Source organism: Salmo salar, chromosome 10 (assembly GCF_965601325.2).
Source record: "Salmo salar chromosome 10, fSalSal1, whole genome shotgun sequence".
In the NCBI taxonomy this organism is placed as follows: domain Eukaryota; kingdom Metazoa; phylum Chordata; class Actinopteri; order Salmoniformes; family Salmonidae; genus Salmo; species Salmo salar.
Genome location: NC_138300.1, coordinates 125,090,925 through 125,110,000, shown reverse-complemented (window position 1 = coordinate 125,110,000; position 19,076 = coordinate 125,090,925). Strand labels below are relative to the sequence as shown.

At 46.1% G+C, this 19,076-nt stretch overlaps 1 protein-coding gene across 2 annotated transcripts in view; it reads right to left on the bottom strand.

Annotated features, from left to right (window-relative positions):
- The window catches only part of saxo4 (stabilizer of axonemal microtubules 4), a 24,578-nt gene extending 14,616 nt beyond the window's left edge, over nucleotides 1-9,962 (bottom strand). The window contains exons 1-6 of one of the 2 annotated variants that reach the window (XM_082957474.1): nucleotides 9,712-9,961; nucleotides 9,125-9,231; nucleotides 8,584-8,701; nucleotides 7,283-7,427; nucleotides 6,786-6,846; nucleotides 6,428-6,525 (exon numbers count right to left, since the gene is read on the bottom strand). In XM_082957474.1, the coding sequence (XP_082813600.1) occupies nucleotides 6,428-6,525; nucleotides 6,786-6,846; nucleotides 7,283-7,375 (252 nt within the window). In that variant the 5' untranslated portion in view covers nucleotides 7,376-7,427; nucleotides 8,584-8,701; nucleotides 9,125-9,231; nucleotides 9,712-9,961. Of the gene's footprint in view, nucleotides 1-6,427; nucleotides 6,526-6,785; nucleotides 6,847-7,282; nucleotides 7,428-8,583; nucleotides 8,702-9,124; nucleotides 9,232-9,711 lie in introns of both variants that reach the window. The other variant, XM_082957475.1, reaches the window with a different exon arrangement.
- Between the last annotated feature and the right edge of the window lie 9,114 nt (nucleotides 9,963-19,076).

Sequence of the window (19,076 nt, the reverse complement as noted above, 5' to 3'; positions counted from 1 at the left end):
CTTGTCGAGCACAGTTAAAAACCGTCAGTGTCCTGGCCAGTTTTGGTGTTGATGCGGTGTTATTGTGACTGAATGCCAGCTGGTGTTGCTTTGAAGCTCTTGTTAAAGAAATACTGTTGTTAAAATCAGGGTGTCAAACTGGACAGTTGCTTTAGTAAGTGTTGATTATTCAGTGTAACATTTCTCGTGTTGAATCAGGTGTTAAATTAAATGAACTATTTGTTTATAAAAATGTTAAAAAGAACCCCCAGTGTAGTTTTTAATAACCCCATCATTGTCATATTTCCCAGCATGCTCTATTGCAGTTTGATTTTTAGAATTGTTTGTTTCAATATCTATGTTTTTTTTCATGTACATTGATTGATTAATTAATCTGACGTTACTCGAATATCAAATAACATACTTTTTTCCCCTAAACTAATCCAATCTGTAATATGGATTTATTGCACCTGTTACTGAAATGGTTGTTCCAGTTTAGTCTCAAATCTTAGTCTTCACAAACACAGCTATGATTCTGAATGCAGATTGAGGGTGAATAAAAATGTGAGATGTTGGACATCTTCATTCTACCTGCATTCCACATCACTTTGCAAACCAGAATAATCGCATTTGAATGACATATTCGCTTAGGATCTCACTTGGTGAAGGCTACAGGACTGAAAATGGATGAACGTAACAACCATACAACGGAGATAATATAAGACAAGTACTGGAAACCAGGCCTGGAATTCATAGCTGACTTTGATAAAGGCCTTTGATAAAGAACGACTGGAATTTATATATAAATGCCTGGACTATTTTAACATTTTTGGAGAATTTCTTATACAGTGGCATGAAAAAAAAGGTATGTGAACCCTTTAGAATGACCTGGACATCTGTATAAATTGGTCATCAAATTTGATCTGATCTTCATCTAAGTCACAACAACAGACAAACACAGTCTGCTAAAACTAATAACACACAAATTATTGTATTTTTCTTGTCTATATTGAATACATTATTTAAAATGTCAAGAGGAGTAAAACATGTTTGTTCACTATCGGCATATCTATTCTTCATTATTTTTTATCTATTCTTTATCGCCATCGAAATGTTAGCTATTAAAATCATAATAATAATTTAAAAATCCAGGTCTTAAATCAAAGGTGATGATTCATGTTTTCTTCTAAATCCACAGCCTCATAGAGGATTTAGATACTTTTCCTGACCTCTCTGGATTAAAATCGAATTATGTTAAGTATTCTATATTACGTATTGGATGACAAAATAAATGTACTTTCACATTTACCGGGTAGGTTACCAATAAAACGTTCTGATAGTGCAAGGAAAATACTCTGTATTCATATTCGAAAATAAATAAATAATCTTACTACAATACATTTTGGCCTCCCGAGTGGCGGAGCGGTCAAAGGCACTGCATCTCCGTGCAAGAGACGTCACTACAGACACCCTGGTTCGATTCCAGGCTGTATCACATCCGGCCGTGATTGGGAGTCCCATAGGGCGGCGCACAATTGCACCAGCGTCATCCGGGTTTGGCCGGGCGTAGGCCGTCATTGTAAATAACAATTTGTTCTTAACTGACTTGCCTAGTTACAAAAAGGTTCAATAAAAAAATAAAAAATGTTTTGAATGTTAGTCAAATTAGATAAGATCTTGCTACTGGAAAAATCACCCTGATAATGTAATGTCTGCTTCCAGCTCATACTCTCAAACACGTAGATCCCCTGAACGAGGCTCACGCTCCAGATCCCAATCACCTGAATTCTGATCACCTGTTCACACACCTGTATGTCGTTATCACACACTATTTAGTTCAGTTCTTTGCACCCTGTCATTGTGAGGTATTGTTTGTTTTCTGACACTTCTATTCCCCCCCCCCCCCCCCCCCCATGGGGAAAACGTCAATGGGTCTGAATACCTGTTACTGACATCACTAACCATGTGACCAGACCCGTTACTGACATCACTAACCATGTGACCAGACCTGTTACTGACATCACTAACCATGTGACCAGACCTGTTACTGACATCACTAACCATGTGACCAGACCTGTTACTGACATCACTAACCATGTGACCAGACCTGTTACTGACATCACTAACCATGTGACCAGACATGTTACTGACATCACTAACCATGTGACCAGACCTGGGTTACTGACATCACTAACCATGTGACCAGACCTGGGTTACTGACATCACTAACCATGTGACCAGACCTGGGTTACTGACATCACTAACCATGTGACCAGACCTGGGTTACTGACATCACTAACCATGTGACCAGACCTGTTACTGACATCACTAACCATGTGACCAGACCTGGGTTACTGACATCACTAACCATGTGACCAGACCCGTTACTGACATCACTAACCATGTGACCAGACCCGTTACTGACATCACTAACCATGTGACCAGACCTGTTACTGACATCACTAACCATGTGACCAGACCTGTTACTGACATCACTAACCATGTGACCAGACCTGTTACTGACATCACTAACCATGTGACCAGACCTGTTACTGACATCACTAACCATGTGACCAGACCTGGGTTACTGACATCACTAACCATGTGACCAGACCTGGGTTACTGACATCACTAACCATGTGACCAGACCCGTTACTGACATCACTAACCATGTGACCAGACCCGTTACTGACATCACTAACCATGTGACCAGACCCGTTACTGACATCACTAACCATGTGACCAGACCTGTTACTGACATCACTAAGCATGTGACCAGACCTGTTACTGACATCACTAACCATGTGACCAGACCTGTTACTGACATCACTAACCATGTGACCAGACCCGTTACTGACATCACTAACCATGTGACCAGACCTGTTACTGACATCACTAACCATGTGACCAGACCTGTTACTGACATCACTAACCATGTGACCAGACCTGTTACTGACATCACTAACCATGTGACCAGACCTGTTACTGACATCACTAACCATGTGACCAGACCTGTTACTGACATCACTAACCATGTGACCAGACCTGGGTTACTGACATCACTAACCATGTGACCAGACCTGGGTTACTGACATCACTAACCATGTGACCAGACCTGGGTTACTGACATCACTAACCATGTGACCAGACCTGGGTTACTGACATCACTAACCATGTGACCAGACCCGGGTTACTGACATCACTAACCATGTGACCAGACCCGTTACTGACATCACTAACCATGTGACCAGACCTGTTACTGACATCACTAACCATGTGACCAGACCTGGGTTACTGACATCACTAACCATGTGACCAGACCTGTTACTGACATCACTAACCATGTGACCAGACCTGTTACTGACATCACTAACCATGTGACCAGACCTGTTACTGACATCACTAACCATGTGACCAGACCTGGGTTACTGACATCACTAACCATGTGACCAGACCTGGGTTACTGACATCACTAACCATGTGACCAGACCTGTTACTGACATCACTAACCATGTGACCAGACCTGGGTTACTGACATCACTAACCATGTGACCAGACCTGGGTTACTGACATCACTAACCATGTGACCAGACCTGGGTTACTGACATCACTAACCATGTGACCAGACCTGTTACTGACATCACTAACCATGTGACCAGACCTGTTACTGACATCACTAACCATGTGACCAGACCTGTTACTGACATCACTAACCATGTGACCAGACCTGGGTTACTGACATCACTAACCATGTGACCAGACCTGTTACTGACATCACTAACCATGTGACCAGACCTGTTACTGACATCACTAACCATGTGACCAGACCTGTTACTGACATCACTAACCATGTGACCAGACCTGTTACTGACATCACTAACCATGTGACCAGACCTGTTACTGACATCACTAACCATGTGACCAGACCTGGGTTACTGACATCACTAACCATGTGACCAGACCTGTTACTGACATCACTAACCATGTGACCAGACCTGTTACTGACATCACTAACCATGTGACCAGACCTGTTACTGACATCACTAACCATGTGACCAGACCTGTTACTGACATCACTAACCATGTGACCAGACCTGGGTTACTGACATCACTAACCATGTGCCGACCGACGACCCTCCGGCCGCCTGGTACTGACATCACTAACCATGTGACCAGACCTGGGTTACTGACATCACTAACCATGTGACCAGACCTGGGTTACTGACATCACTAACCATGTGACCAGACCTGGGTTACTGACATCACTAACCATGTGACCAGACCCGTTACTGACATCACTAACCATGTGACCAGACCCGTTACTGACATCACTAACCATGTGACCAGACCTGTTACTGACATCACTAACCATGTGACCAGACCTGGGTTACTGACATCACTAACCATGTGACCAGACCCGTTACTGACATCACTAACCATGTGACCAGACCCGTTACTGACATCACTAACCATGTGACCAGACCCGTTACTGACATCACTAACCATGTGACCAGACCTGTTACTGACATCACTAACCATGTGACCAGACCGGTTACTGACATCACTAACCATGTGACCAGACCCGTTACTGACATCACTAACCATGTGACCAGACCCGTTACTGACATCACTAGCCATGTGACCAGACCTGTTACTGACATCACTAACCATGTGACCAGACCTGTTACTGACATCACTAACCATGTGACCAGACCCGTTACTGACATCACTAACCATGTGACCAGACCTGTTACTGACATCACTAACCATGTGACCAGACCTGTTACTGACATCACTAACCATGTGACCAGACCTGGGTTACTGACATCACTAACCATGTGACCAGACCTGTTACTGACATCACTAACCATGTGACCAGACCTGTTACTGACATCACTAACCATGTGACCAGACCTGTTACTGACATCACTAACCATGTGACCAGACCTGGGTTACTGACATCACTAACCATGTGACCAGACCTGGGTTACTGACATCACTAACCATGTGACCAGACCTGTTACTGACATCACTAACCATGTGACCAGACCTGGGTTACTGACATCACTAACCATGTGACCAGACCTGGGTTACTGACATCACTAACCATGTGACCAGACCTGGGTTACTGACATCACTAACCATGTGACCAGACCTGTTACTGACATCACTAACCATGTGACCAGACCTGTTACTGACATCACTAACCATGTGACCAGACCTGTTACTGACATCACTAACCATGTGACCAGACCTGTTACTGACATCACTAACCATGTGACCAGACCTGTTACTGACATCACTAACCATGTGACCAGACCTGGGTTACTGACATCACTAACCATGTGACCAGACCTGTTACTGACATCACTAACCATGTGACCAGACCTGGGTTACTGACATCACTAACCATGTGACCAGACCTGTTACTGACATCACTAACCATGTGACCAGACCTGTTACTGACATCACTAACCATGTGACCAGACCTGTTACTGACATCACTAACCATGTGACCAGACCTGGGTTACTGACATCACTAACCATGTGACCAGACCTGTTACTGACATCACTAACCATGTGACCAGACCTGTTACTGACATCACTAACCATGTGACCAGACCTGTTACTGACATCACTAACCATGTGACCAGACCTGTTACTGACATCACTAACCATGTGACCAGACCTGGGTTACTGACATCACTAACCATGTGACCAGACCTGTTACTGACATCACTAACCATGTGACCAGACCTGTTACTGACATCACTAACCATGTGACCAGACCTGTTACTGACATCACTAACCATGTGACCAGACCTGTTACTGACATCACTAACCATGTGACCAGACCTGGGTTACTGACATCACTAACCATGTGACCAGACCTGTTACTGACATCACTAACCATGTGACCAGACCTGGGTTACTGACATCACTAACCATGTGACCAGACCTGGGTTACTGACATCACTAACCATGTGACCAGACCTGTTACTGACATCACTAACCATGTGACCAGACCTGTTACTGACATCACTAACCATGTGACCAGACCTGTTACTGACATCACTAACCATGTGACCAGACCTGTTACTGACATCACTAACCATGTGACCAGACCTGTTACTGACATCACTAACCATGTGACCAGACCTGTTACTGACATCACTAACCATGTGACCAGACCTGTTACTGACATCACTAACCATGTGACCAGACCTGTTACTGACATCACTAACCATGTGACCAGACCTGGGTTACTGAGTGTTGTCTCCATCCGGGGTTTGCAGTTTTTAGACTTTTCTATTGTTTACTTTGTGCCAGGCAATCTCAAACAAGCCAAGGTAGAGTATTTGAAATGATTTCCAATAGTATTTTAACCCAGGTCTACTCATCACTAGCCATGTGGCAATTTTGTATATTTAGAGGGAGCAACACTAACCATGTGGTACTGGGGCAGAAAGGTGTTGGGTTGCAGGGCCGTCCCCTCAGTGAAACCGCTCTCTCCTTGGGCTCCCACTAACTGGTGCTTCTGAGAAACTAAAGGACAATCATAGGTCATTTATGCACTGCTCTCTAAACAGCCCTTTCCCTGCAGCGGGCAGAGCTGGGTGAAATTACGTCATTGCAATCAGTTTTGCCAGAGGAGTTAATACCCTTTTCACACAACAAACGGAGCGGAGCCAAGATGTGTTCTCCTCATTATGGCCCCCAGCACAGTACAGTTCTGGTCTGTTCTGGACAGTTCTGTGAAAAGGGTATTACAAAATCATTCAGCTCCTCAGTATATTACACTGTACCTGGTGGTCTGGGACGATATGGAACAAAGTGTTCCTTATACTCTGTCTGGATGGATACATTCTGGGGGAGGGAGGGAGGGAGGGAAGGAAGGAAGGAAGGAGAGAGGGAGGAAGGAGAGAGAGAGGGAGAGAGGGAGGGAGGAAGGGAGGAAGGAGAGAGGGAGGAAGGAGAGAGAGAGGGAGAGAGGGAGGAAAGGAAGGAAGGAAGGATTGAAGGAAGGAACGGAAGGAAGGAAGGAAGGAAGGAAGGAAGGAAGGAAGGAAGGAAGGAAGGAAGGAAGGAAGGAGGGAGGAAGGAGAGAGAGAGGGAGAGAGGGAGGGAGGGAGGAAGGAGAGAGGGAGGAAGGAGAGAGAGAGGAAGGAGAGAGAGAGGGAGGAAGGGAGGAAGACAGAAAGACACTTAAAATCAATTTATTCTCCCAGTCTCTCTCCCTCATCCCTCCCTTCCTCCCTCTGTCCCTCTCTCTCCCCCTCATCCCTCCCTCTCTCCTCCTCACTGCTGTAGGCTGTGTCTTGAGCTGTAGGTATCCACTCTCTCTGATCTGTCCACTCGGGAAAGGCAGGGTCTCTGACCCATCAGGTCTGGTCATGGGCTGGAAGTGGCGCTTAGTCTGAGACTGGAAACAATCTAGCAGAGAACACCTGGAGAAGACCCAAAACACACGCTTGATGTCACTGTTATTATCCACTGAATATGTGATCCCTGCAGGAATTGAACCTATGACCTTGGCGTTCCTATCGCCAAGCTCTTGTTAACTGAGCCATAGAGAACTACATAATAATATATACTTATGAGTATAGGAATACTATCACTAAGGACCTCTGGGGGGGAATATCTGAAATGGCATCATATTTAAATAATGCACTACTTCTAGCCAGAGGTATGCGGTAGACTAGCGTCCTGCCCTGTGGGCCGTTCTGGCTCGGACAAGGCCACTAGCATCCTGTCCAGGGGGTCGTTCTGGCTTGGACAAGGCCACTAGCATCCTGTCCAGGGGGTCGTTCTGGCTCGGACAAGGCCACTAGCATCCTGTCCAGGGGGTCGTTCTGGCTCGGTCAAGGCTACTAGCGTCCTGTCCAGGGGGTCGTTCTGGCTCAGACAAGGCTACTAGCATCCTGTCCAGGGGGTCGTTCTGGCTCGGTCAAGGCTACTAGCGTCCTGTCCAGGGGGTCGTTCTGGCTCGGTCAAGGCTACTAGCGTCCTGTCCAGGGGGTCGTTCTGGCTCAGACAAGGCTACTAGCATCCTGTCCAGGGGGTCGTTCTGGCTCGGACAAGGCTACTAGCATCCTGTCCAGGGGGTCGTTCTGGCTCGGACAAGGCCACTAGCATCCTGTCCAGGGGGTCGTTCTGGCTTGGACAAGGCCATTAGCATCCTGTCCAGGGGGTCGTTCTGGCTCGGACAAGGCCACTAGCATCCTGTCCAGGGGGTCGTTCTGGCTTGGACAAGGCCACTAGCATCCTGTCCAGGGGGTCGTTCTGGCTCGGTCAAGGCTACTAGCGTCCTGTCCAGGGGGTCGTTCTGGCTCGGTCAAGGCTACTAGCGTCCTATCCAGGGGGTCGTTCTGGCTCGGACAAGGCTACTAGCGTCCTGTCCAGGGGGTCGTTCTGGCTCGGACAAGGCTACTAGCGTCCTATCCAGGGGGTCGTTCTGGCTCTGTCCAGACTATTTCATTACTTTACTTGGGCCAGAGCCCTATGTGGGTCTGATAAAAGAGTGCACTGTGTAGGGACAGACTGGGGCTGTAGTATAATATAGTATAGTATAATATAGTATAGTATAATATAGTATAGTCTTACCCTAACTGTGGGTTATCAGTGTAGTCCAGACTAGGGCTGTAGTAAACAGCAGGTCTCAGGTTGGCAGAGTACCCTGTCCCGTAATGATGACCTAGACATGGACTGAAGTCTTCTTTGCCTGGATAAGATATGACAGTAAGATGGGAAGGGTTGGGGGTTTACTTCCCAATAATATCTCTCTTCTCCTGAAGTTTGCACTCATGAGAGTAAAAGAGGACTAGACCACCATATTTCTTATGGGAAATTCTTATACCAGTAATTTCCTTTGAAATCAGCGAAAGGGAAGTGAACAAGTACACATTTTAGTGAGGTAATTGGGACCAGTGTGTGGCCATGCGAGTGAGTCATTAGGGAATCTGGCTTTGCATTGTTAAAAATCACACAGGCGTATCATTGAGGGTGAAAGCAGAATATACTTGAGAAAGCAGAACACTTCAGGCAAATGTAGTGGATACTATCTTACCATCAGTAGAATAAAATAAAATTCAATTCAATACAATAGAGAGTTTATATCAAGTCATATCAGATATCTTGTTCTCACCATAAGAAGCCCTGTAGGAGGTACAGTAGGGGTTGAGGGAGGTGTTGACCAGGACTTCCTGTTCCTCCTAGAGAGAGCCTTGTGACCATGTCTACCTGACTAACCATCTGTGACGGACCAGGATAATGGAGAAACACTACAGTTAAATCCACTAGCAACAACGATAGACAGAGAGAGAGAGAGAGAGAGAGAGAGAGAGAGAGAGAGAGAGAGAGAGAGAGAGCAAGCGAGCTGCCGGTAACCGGGAGAGAAGACTGATTTTAGTTCATGTTGAACGTTGACAGTCAAACTGTTTTTGTATAGCTTTCTCACAATAGCTTACACTCTCATTCTACATGTCATCGTGTAAGTCATGTATTTTCATCAAGAATTAAGAGAAATGGAAAGTTATCGTAGCAGAAGAAGTACAGGAATAACATGCTAAATGCCCATATTACAGGCCAAGCCTACAGATTCATTCATTTGTGATCATCTCTGTAAATCTAAAAAAAAATATATATATAGTAGGCATAGTCGATATTAATTTCAATAAAATGTCTGCATCATGATAAAAGCGAAACCCCGCTCCTCTACCGCTCTACCGTTACCTGTCTGTCGAAGCGGTGTTTCTGCTTACCGGCGGCCTCCTCTCGCCGTGTTAGGTTTTATATAACCCGGGACCCGTGCCGTCTCCATGATACCGACCGTTGCTACGGTGATTCTCCAAGTGCCGCACTTCACAATGACCGACTGAATGCGGTCACAATAGAAGTCATGGAATCAGACGGCTGCTCCCCTCAATACTGCTGCAGTTGCACCATAAACTCACTGTGTTTGGTCCCTGGTCTGTTTTGTGCCTGTTGTGCCTGTTGCTGTTGTCATTGTCAAGTAATGTTTGGCATGACAATTAGTGACAACTAGTTGGCATGAAAGCACAAAACAGACTGACACTAAGGGGGCTAAAGCTGGCTAGGGTAAAAGGACATGATTTAATAAAAAAAATAATAATAATAATAAAAAAATATTGATCTGATTGAAGTATCCAGTCAATCAAAGGGCATTTAATTTATGAATGATTAATTAATCATGATTAGAATAATGTACCACCTCCAAGGATATAATCAATACCTTGAGGGAGTTAGGTTACTAATAGCGAATGTTATTGTCAGGGCTGTAGATACATATGAAGACACCAAGGTCCAGACCTCAGTCAGTTTTTTGTAATAAAAGAAAATATATAAATATATTCTAACTGTCAACAGTAAGTTCAGACCCCGACTGAGTTCCTGCTGACAGTTAGTATAGTGGAATACACAGGGTGCCATTTCCAAACTTGGTTGTGCATCTGCAGTATCCCTCTTGTTATATATCACTCACTGACAGTCACTCAATTAGCCCATGTCAGTTAAAATGTTTTACACTGGTAAATCTAGTTACTCCTAGTAATCATGGCCGAATTACTGACGGGGCATGCAGAGCACGTAACCAGGGGTCCTGACCACCAGGGGTCCTGACCTCCAGGGGTCCTGACCACCAGGGGTCCTGACCACCAGGGGTCCTGACCTCCAGGGGTCCTGACCTCCAGGGGTCCTGACCTCCAGGGGGGATCCTGACCACCAGGGGGGTCCTGACCAGCAGGGGTCCTGACCTCCAGGGGTCCTGACCTCCAGGGGGGATCCTGACCACCAGGGGGGTCCTGACCAGCAGGGGTCCTGACCTCCAGGGGGGATCCTGCCCAGCAGGGGGGATCCTGACCAGCAGGGGTCCTGACCACCAGGGGGGATCCTGACCTCCAGTGGGCCTGACCAGCAGGGGTCCTGACCTCCAGGGGTCCTGACCAGCAGGGGTCCTGACCACCAGGGGTCCTGACCACCAGGGGTCCTGACCTCCAGGGGTCCTGACCTCCAGGGGTCCTGACCAGCAGGGGTCCTGACCTCCAGGGGTCCTGACCACCAGGGGGGATCCTGACCTCCAGGGGGGGTCCTGGCCAGCAGGGGTCCTGACCTCCAGGGGTCCTGACCACCAGGGGGGATCCTGACCTCCAGGGGGGGGTACTGGCCAGCAGGGGGGATCCTGACCTCCAGGGGGGGTCCTGGCCAGCAGGGGGGGATCCTGACCTCCAGGGGTCCTGACCAGCAGGGGTCCTGACCACCAGGGGGGATCCTGACCTCCAGGGGTCCTGACCTCCAGGGGTCCTGACCTCCAGGGGTCCTGGCCACCAGGGGGTCCTGACCTCCAGGGGTCCTCATTGATTTTGTCAGTCACTCAGATATATTATGTTAAGGCAAAATGTGTAGAATTGCAGGAACAAAAAAAGTTATGTAAAGCAAACGTATTTATTTACATTTTTAAAACACTTTTTTTTCTGCAAACAGATCCCTCTGTATGTATTAAATTATAGATTTTAATAGTGGTGCTGAGTTAGTTTTTCCCAATTGCTAAAACACAATTTTGCAAACTAGGCTGGTTTTATCAAAATACTTAACACAATTCACAAAACCACACACCCAAACTGCAAAATACCTCATATATCCTGCATCACGAAGTACTGCGACCCAAACAACATACAGCATTATCAAAATCAAACGTCTAACCAACTACACACTGTTGGGCATAATGAAAAGCACTCTCATCTTTACTATGCTTTGCCATAATACTAAAATAGTTCAAATTGTAGAAAATTCTTCAGATGCACAGAAATATTTGCAGATACATGCTGTTGAAACATTTTATTTTTAACCAAACAAGTCAGTGCAACATATGCACAGCAGATATATTTACATTGGACTGAACTAAAATATGCTCACAAAAAAAAAAAATGTAAACTGAAAAAGAAAATTGCCGAAAAAAAAAATATAGAAAAAAAAAGGAGGCAAGAAAAATAATTAGGCAGCATCTTGCCGCACAGCTGGGTCTGGCCACAACGCCTCGTCCACATCACAGGCAATATCTTCCCTTGCCAGACATCGAGGGAAGAAGCACCTTGAGCGCCTTATCCATCCCTGAATCGCACCCACATCCATCTCATCACATGCCTCTTCCATAGCCTGCACAAGAGGCATGCACAAGAGGCATGCACAAGAGGCATGCGCACAAAGGGGCTGCCGGTCGTATACCTTCCACCGCCAATGCCGAAAATAACTCTTCTATGGGGTTCAGAAATGGTGAGTGTGGTGGGAGGTATTGCACGAGAAATGGTGTGTGGTCAGCAAACCCGTTTTGGACTGGGGCTGCACGATGAGAGCTCACACTGTCCCACTACTACAACGTACCGGGTTCTTTGATGGTCTGCATCATTCATACCCTCTGGTGGTATGAGAATGTTGTGGAGTCTGTCCAGAAATGTGAGAAGGTTGGCATGACGGTTTGAGGACACCATGCGTATTGGAGATGGCAGCGCACATTGTGATGTTCCCACCACGTTGGCTAGGAACATCTAATAATAGCTCTGTGGCCAATGACAGTTTCTCCCCCTTTTCTTCTGGTCTTCGCTAGGTTGAACCCAGCCTCATCTATAAAGATGAACTCATGTGGGATTGCATGAGCATCCATTTCCAGTACTCCCTGAAAACAAAGAACAAAAGCAGTCAATATGGTGTTATCCAGTACACTGGGAAACAATGTTGCGTGTGGTGTACTGTGGTCAGTATTGTAGTTACATCCACATATTCTCGTCTGACCTCTTTGTTTCTTTGAGAGTTTCTCTCAAACGGCACCTTTATAAAGTTGTTTTCATTCTGATTTGGTTTCGCTTGAGAATGCGAGCCAACGTGGACAGACTGACTCGTTGAATGTCGTTGAATATGGCGTTGTCTTGGATGATGTGGCTTTGAATTTCTCGTAATCCGATTTCATTATTTTCCAAAAACCAAGTTTACAAATGGCAGCTTCCTCCTGTACCCCGGTGAACATTTGGCCCCTTCCTCCACCATGGTTGCTAGTGTGAAAGAAATGTTGGTTACGTACCTGTACTCCAGTCTAAATGTCCGGATGACACAGGCGACAGTAAAAACGGCTCAAGTTGGGCTGCACTCTCCTGTCCAGCCTCTCGCATTGTCAGCCCACGGTCGATGACATGATCAACGAAGGTTGCTCTGATTTCATTTGAAAGTTGTTATCTTCTTTGGCCATGAACTCCTCTACCAGCTTTTACCCCTACCTCTCACTCTTCCTCCCCCTCTCATTCTCACCCTCCTTCTTCCTCTCTCTGCAACGGCTTCCGTTGTTGTTGTAAAACAAAAGGTACTCACCTGTTGTCTTTTCATAGCGCTCACTTCCTGATTACTTCCTGATTGAAGTGGTGACAATTAACCATTGAGGTGTTTGGCCAGGTGGCACATGTATTGGCCAATTAGCTCACGTTGTGTCATTTTCAATGGCAGTGTTTTGAAAATGGCAAACATGTGACTTTATGTCAGATTGTTGTGTCTTATGCAGAGAACCGTGTGCAGTGCATTTAAAAAGTGCCATTTTGAATTGCAAAATGTGTGTAAAGCAGAAAATGTGTTTAGACTTTTGGAGACTTGAGAAGAGGTTTTGCTCTCTGTGTGTCAGTTTAAATAATTGTGCTGTGCATGTCATTTTAGTGTGTTAGCAATTGGGAAAAACTTTAATGCGATTATGTATGAAGTCACTAGTAGCACCTGGACCGTTATTACATGTTATTGCCACTAGATGGGGGTGTTGCAACACAGTTGTGTTAAGCAGACCTAAACAACCCACAATCCTTAGAGTGTAGCTTCCACACAATCTATCCCGACAAGGTGAGGTGGTGGCTTTCTGTTCAAATAATTTACAAGGTAAGAAATTCACTTCATCAACATTAAGTGGAGGGTTGATTACTACAGTAAAGCACTCAGCATTTGCACAAAACACAGTTTGCGTGTCTACCTGCACAGTCATTATGAACCACAACGCTGTGGTCTGACAGCTCGGCTAAGCTACAATTCACGTCGACATGACCAGTCATACTAAATAAAGCACGGTCATGCATTTTCTTTAGCCCAGTTCAAACATTTAAAATGAAAGACTTGTTATGACCGGTGTATAAAATTTCCTCATTACAGTTTTTAACAATCACTTTGGCACTAATTTCAGAACCTTGTGGTCATTTTTCAAAACTCTAGACACAAAACACAAAACTGGTCATCACTTGTAACACAGGCTGTCCAATATTCAAAACATTGCATTGTGGATTCATATCCTTAAAGAAACCTTGCACTTGCAGAATCATTGGTTCAAATAACTAATTAATCATGAAATACCATAGGAACATTCATTTAGATCAGCCACACACACAAGATACCGATAGTTTCACTGTGTAGTTGTTCGTACAATCGTTAAATATTGTAGTACAAAATATGTGATGCATGTTTCATTATGGTACTACACAGTAAATACATCACTGTAAAAGGACTAGTGGAGAGAAATACTACAGACACAGTGGAATCATTGAACAAAATCTGAAATATATTGATGAAATACAGTAAAATCACAAAATAGGTTTCTTTGAATCAAAGCTAAAATGATTAACTACAAAAGAAGAAAAAAACAGCCAAACACCAACTGTAGTGTTCCTCACCTGGCTTACTGTAAAAAGCTAACTACAGTAAAACACCAACTGTAGTGTTCCTCACCTGGCTTACTGTAAAAAGCAAACTACAGTAAAACACCAACTGTAGTGTTCCTCACCTGGCTTACTGTAAAAAGCTAACTACAGTAAAACACCAACTGTAGTGTTCCTCACCTGGCTTACTGTAAAAAGCTAACTACAGTAAAACACCAACTGTAGTGTTCCTCACCTGGCTTACTGTAAAAAGCTAACTACAGTAAAACACCAACTGTAGTGTTCCTCACCTGGCTTACTGTAAAAAGCTAACTACAGTAAAACACCAACTGTAGTGTTCCTCACCTGGCTTACTGTAAAAAGCTAACTACAGTAAAACACCAACTGTAGTGTTCCTCACCTGGCTTACTGTAAAAAGCTAACTACAGTAAAACACCAACTGTAGTGGTCCTCACCTGGCTTACTGTAAAAAGCAAACTACAGTAAAACACCAACTGTAGTGTTCCTCACCTGGCTTACTGTAAAAAGCAAACTACAGTAAAACACCAACTGTAGTGTTCCTCACCTGGCTTACTGTAAAAAGCTAACTACAGTAAAACACCAACTGTAGTGTTCCTCACCTGGCTTACTGTAAAAAGCTAACTACAGTAAAACACCAACTGTAGTGTTCCTCACCTGGCTTACTGTAAAAAGCTAACTACAGTAAAACACCAACTGTAGTGTTCCTCACCTGGCTTACTGTAAAAAGCTAACTACAGTAAAACACCAACTGTAGTGTTCCTCACCTGGCTTACTGTAAAAAGCAAACTACAGTAAAACACCAACTGTAGTGTTCCTCACCTGGCTTACTGTAAAAAGCAAACTACAGTAAAACACCAACTGTAGTGGTCCTCACCTGGCTTACTGTAAAAAGCAAACTACAGTAAAACACCAACTGTAGTGTTCCTCACCTGGCTTACTGTAAAAAGCAAAACAAAGGCTTGTTTACTGGACTTCTACTGTACTTCCATCAACCCTGTCTTGTGGATTTGGCCACAGCTTCTCATCCACATCACAATGGATGTTTTTAATTAGCCAAACATCTTGGGAAGAATCTTCGGGCGAATCCTGGCCTGACACTGGTCTGGCGTGATGTCATTGCATGCGTCATCCACGGCCTGGAGAAGGGTGGCTTGTTCGTGAGGGCGCCTATCATATACCTTCCACCTCCACGTGGAGAAAAATTCCTCAATCTGGTTTTAGGAAAGGAGAGTATGGGGGTAAGTACAGGGTGGTAAATTGTGGATGGGCCTGAAACCATTTTTGCACCATTTGAGCACGGTGGAACCTGACATTATCCCACACAATGACATAGGTCATGCCATCAGCTCTACAGCCCTGATTTAGCTCATCAAGGAAGGTTACATTCGAACAGCGAATCATGTGGCTGCCCTGCAACTCCATATATAGAGTATATAGAGTAGAGCGCTTTAGTTGTTGTTCGACCAAACATTAGAACGGGCAAGATGAGTAATCTAAGCAACTTTGACCGTGGTATGATTGTTGATGCCACACATGGTGATTCCAGCGTATCAGAAACAGCTGCCTTCCTGGGATTTTTACACACTACACTCTCTATAGAGTTTACAGAGAACGGTGCGATAAACAAAACACATTCAGTGAGCAGCAGTTCTGTGGTCAAAAAACACCTTGTTAATGAGAGAGGTCAGAGGAGAACGTCCAGACTCATTCAAGTTAACAGAAAGGACACAAATGCTCTAATAACAGCTGTTTAAAACAGTGGTGTGCAGAAGGGCTTCTCTTAACGTTACAACACTGTGAATAATTCAGGCTGTTGTGGAGGCAAAAGGAGGTCCTACCCAGTACTAGATAGGTGTACCTAATAAAGTGGCCGGGTCAGTGTACAGTAATGTCAAATCTGAACACATGGTCTGGAAAAGTGTTACATGGGACCATAGAAACAGTGTCTGATAAAGAATGATGATGAAATATTACATCCATAGATAATGTAATCCAATTGTTCCACGGTAATTGGTGTCAATGGATCTCGTTATCCTGAAACTTTTCATGATCTAAACATGGAATATTGTTTGTCAGTTTCCTTAATAAAACGATGCATTGAGAGTAATGCAACAGTCACTTATCATTTTGATCAGTTGTATCGGTTGATAGTTAGATCATTGTAATGAAATGAATAGACAGTCATCTCAGATGTAATATGTGAATTACATTTTGGTAATACTTTGACGTTAATTTGTGTCATTTTGAACAGGTGATTTTAGTTCAATGAACAAATGATCGTAGCTTTATGTGAATTGTATCCAAGCGATTGGAAAAAGGGTTAAGAGTTTTGTAAAATGTTCATTTTGATCATTGGTTGTGAGTTTTGCGTCTAGAGTTTTGAAAAATGACATCAAGGTTCTCGATATTAGTGCCAAAGTGATTGTTAAAAACTGTAAAGTAAATCTCCACTAGCGATAGAGAGGCAATTGCAAGAGAGCAACAGACGCGCAGAGAAAAAAAAAAAAATGGTTTGTTTATCTTGACTCATTTTATGCTTGTTCAAAATAGTATCATTTCCCCCTCTTTTTCACTCTGTGAAAAAGTAAATGTGGCATATTGAGGTTTGGTTGAGACTGATGAGAGGCGACAGCTTGGAGAGGAGAGGAGAGGAGAGCAGAGCAGAGGAGAGGAGAGGAGAGGAGAGCAGAGCAGAGCAGAGCAGAGCAGAGGAGAGGAGAGGAGAGGAGAGGAGAGGAGAGGAGGATGCTCCGTGGAAGGGATACGACGCCCCACAGTCATCTGAGACATGGCTCCAGGAGAGGAACACCTTCCCTCCCTCCCTTTGCCTCACCCAGCCGAGAGAGAGAGAGAGAGAGAGAGAGAGAGAGAGAGAGAGAGAGAGAGAGAGAGAGAGAGAGAGAGAGAGAGAGGAGAGAGAGAGAGAGAGAGAGAGAGAGAGAGAGAGAGGGGGCAGAGAGAGAGAGGGGCAGAGAGAGAGAGGGGCAGAGAGAGAACTGGCCTGGAGGGACACAAACCCAGGAACCATATAAACAGTGAGAGCCAGGGTACCTTCAGAAACACTGCCAGTAATGTTGTATACAGACATCCAGGAACATTGTCAGTAATGTTGTACCGAGACATCCAGGATTGCATGTGTCTGGATTGGTTCGAGATGCTCTAGCTCCATAGCTATCCCCAGGTCCATCACCACTAGCCCCAGGTCCACCACCACTAGCCCCAGGTCCACCACCACTAGCCCCAGGTCAACCACCACTAGCCCCAGGTTCACCACCACTAGCCCCAGGTCAACCACCACTAGCCCCAGGTCCACCACCACTAGCCCCAGGTCCACCACCACTAGCCCCAGGTCCACCACCACTAGCCCCAGGTCCACCACCACTAGCCCCAGGTCCACCACCACTAGCCCCAGGTCCACCACCACTAGCCCCAGGTCCACCACCACTAGCCCCAGGTCCACCACTAGCCCCAGGTCAACCACCACTAGCCCCAGGTCCACCACCACTAGCCCCAGGTCCACCACCACTAGCCCCATGTCCACCACCACTAGCCCCAGGTCCACCACTAGCCCCAGGTCCACCAGCACTAGCCCCAGGTCCACCACTAGCCCCAGGTCCACCACTATCCCCAGGTCACCACCACTAGCCCCAGGTCCACCACCACTATCCCCAGGTCCACCACTAGCCCCAGGTCCACCACCACTAGCCCCAGGTCCACCACTAGCCCCAGGTCCACCACCACTAGCCCCAGGTCCACCACTAGCCCCATGTCCACCACCACTAGCCCCAGGTCCACCACTAGCCCCAGGTCAACCACCACTAGCCCCAGGTCCACCACCACAAGCCCCAGGTCCACCACCACTAGCCCCAGGTCCACCACCACTAGCCCCAGGTCAACCACCACTAGCCCCAGGTCCACCACTACTAGCCCCAGGTCCACCACCACTAGCCCCAGGTCAACCACCACTAGCCCCAGGTCCACCACCACTAGCCCCAGGTCCACCACCACTAGCCCCAGGTCCACCACCACTAGCCCCAGGTCCACCACCACTAGCCCCAGGTCCACCACTAGCCCCAGGTCCACCACCACTAGCCCCAGGTCAACCACCACTAGCCCCAGGTCAACCACCACTAGCCCCAGGTCCACCACTAGCCCCAGGTCCACCACCACTAGCCCCAGGTCCACCACTAGCCCCAGGTCCACCACCACAAGCCCCAGGTCCACCACCACTAGCCCCAGGTCCACCACTACTAGCCCCAGGTCCACCACCACTAGCCCCAGGTCAACCACCACTAGCCCCAGGTCCACCACTACTAGCCCCAGGTCCACCACCACTAGCCCCAGGTCAACCACCACTAGCCCCAGGTCCACCACCACTAGCCCCAG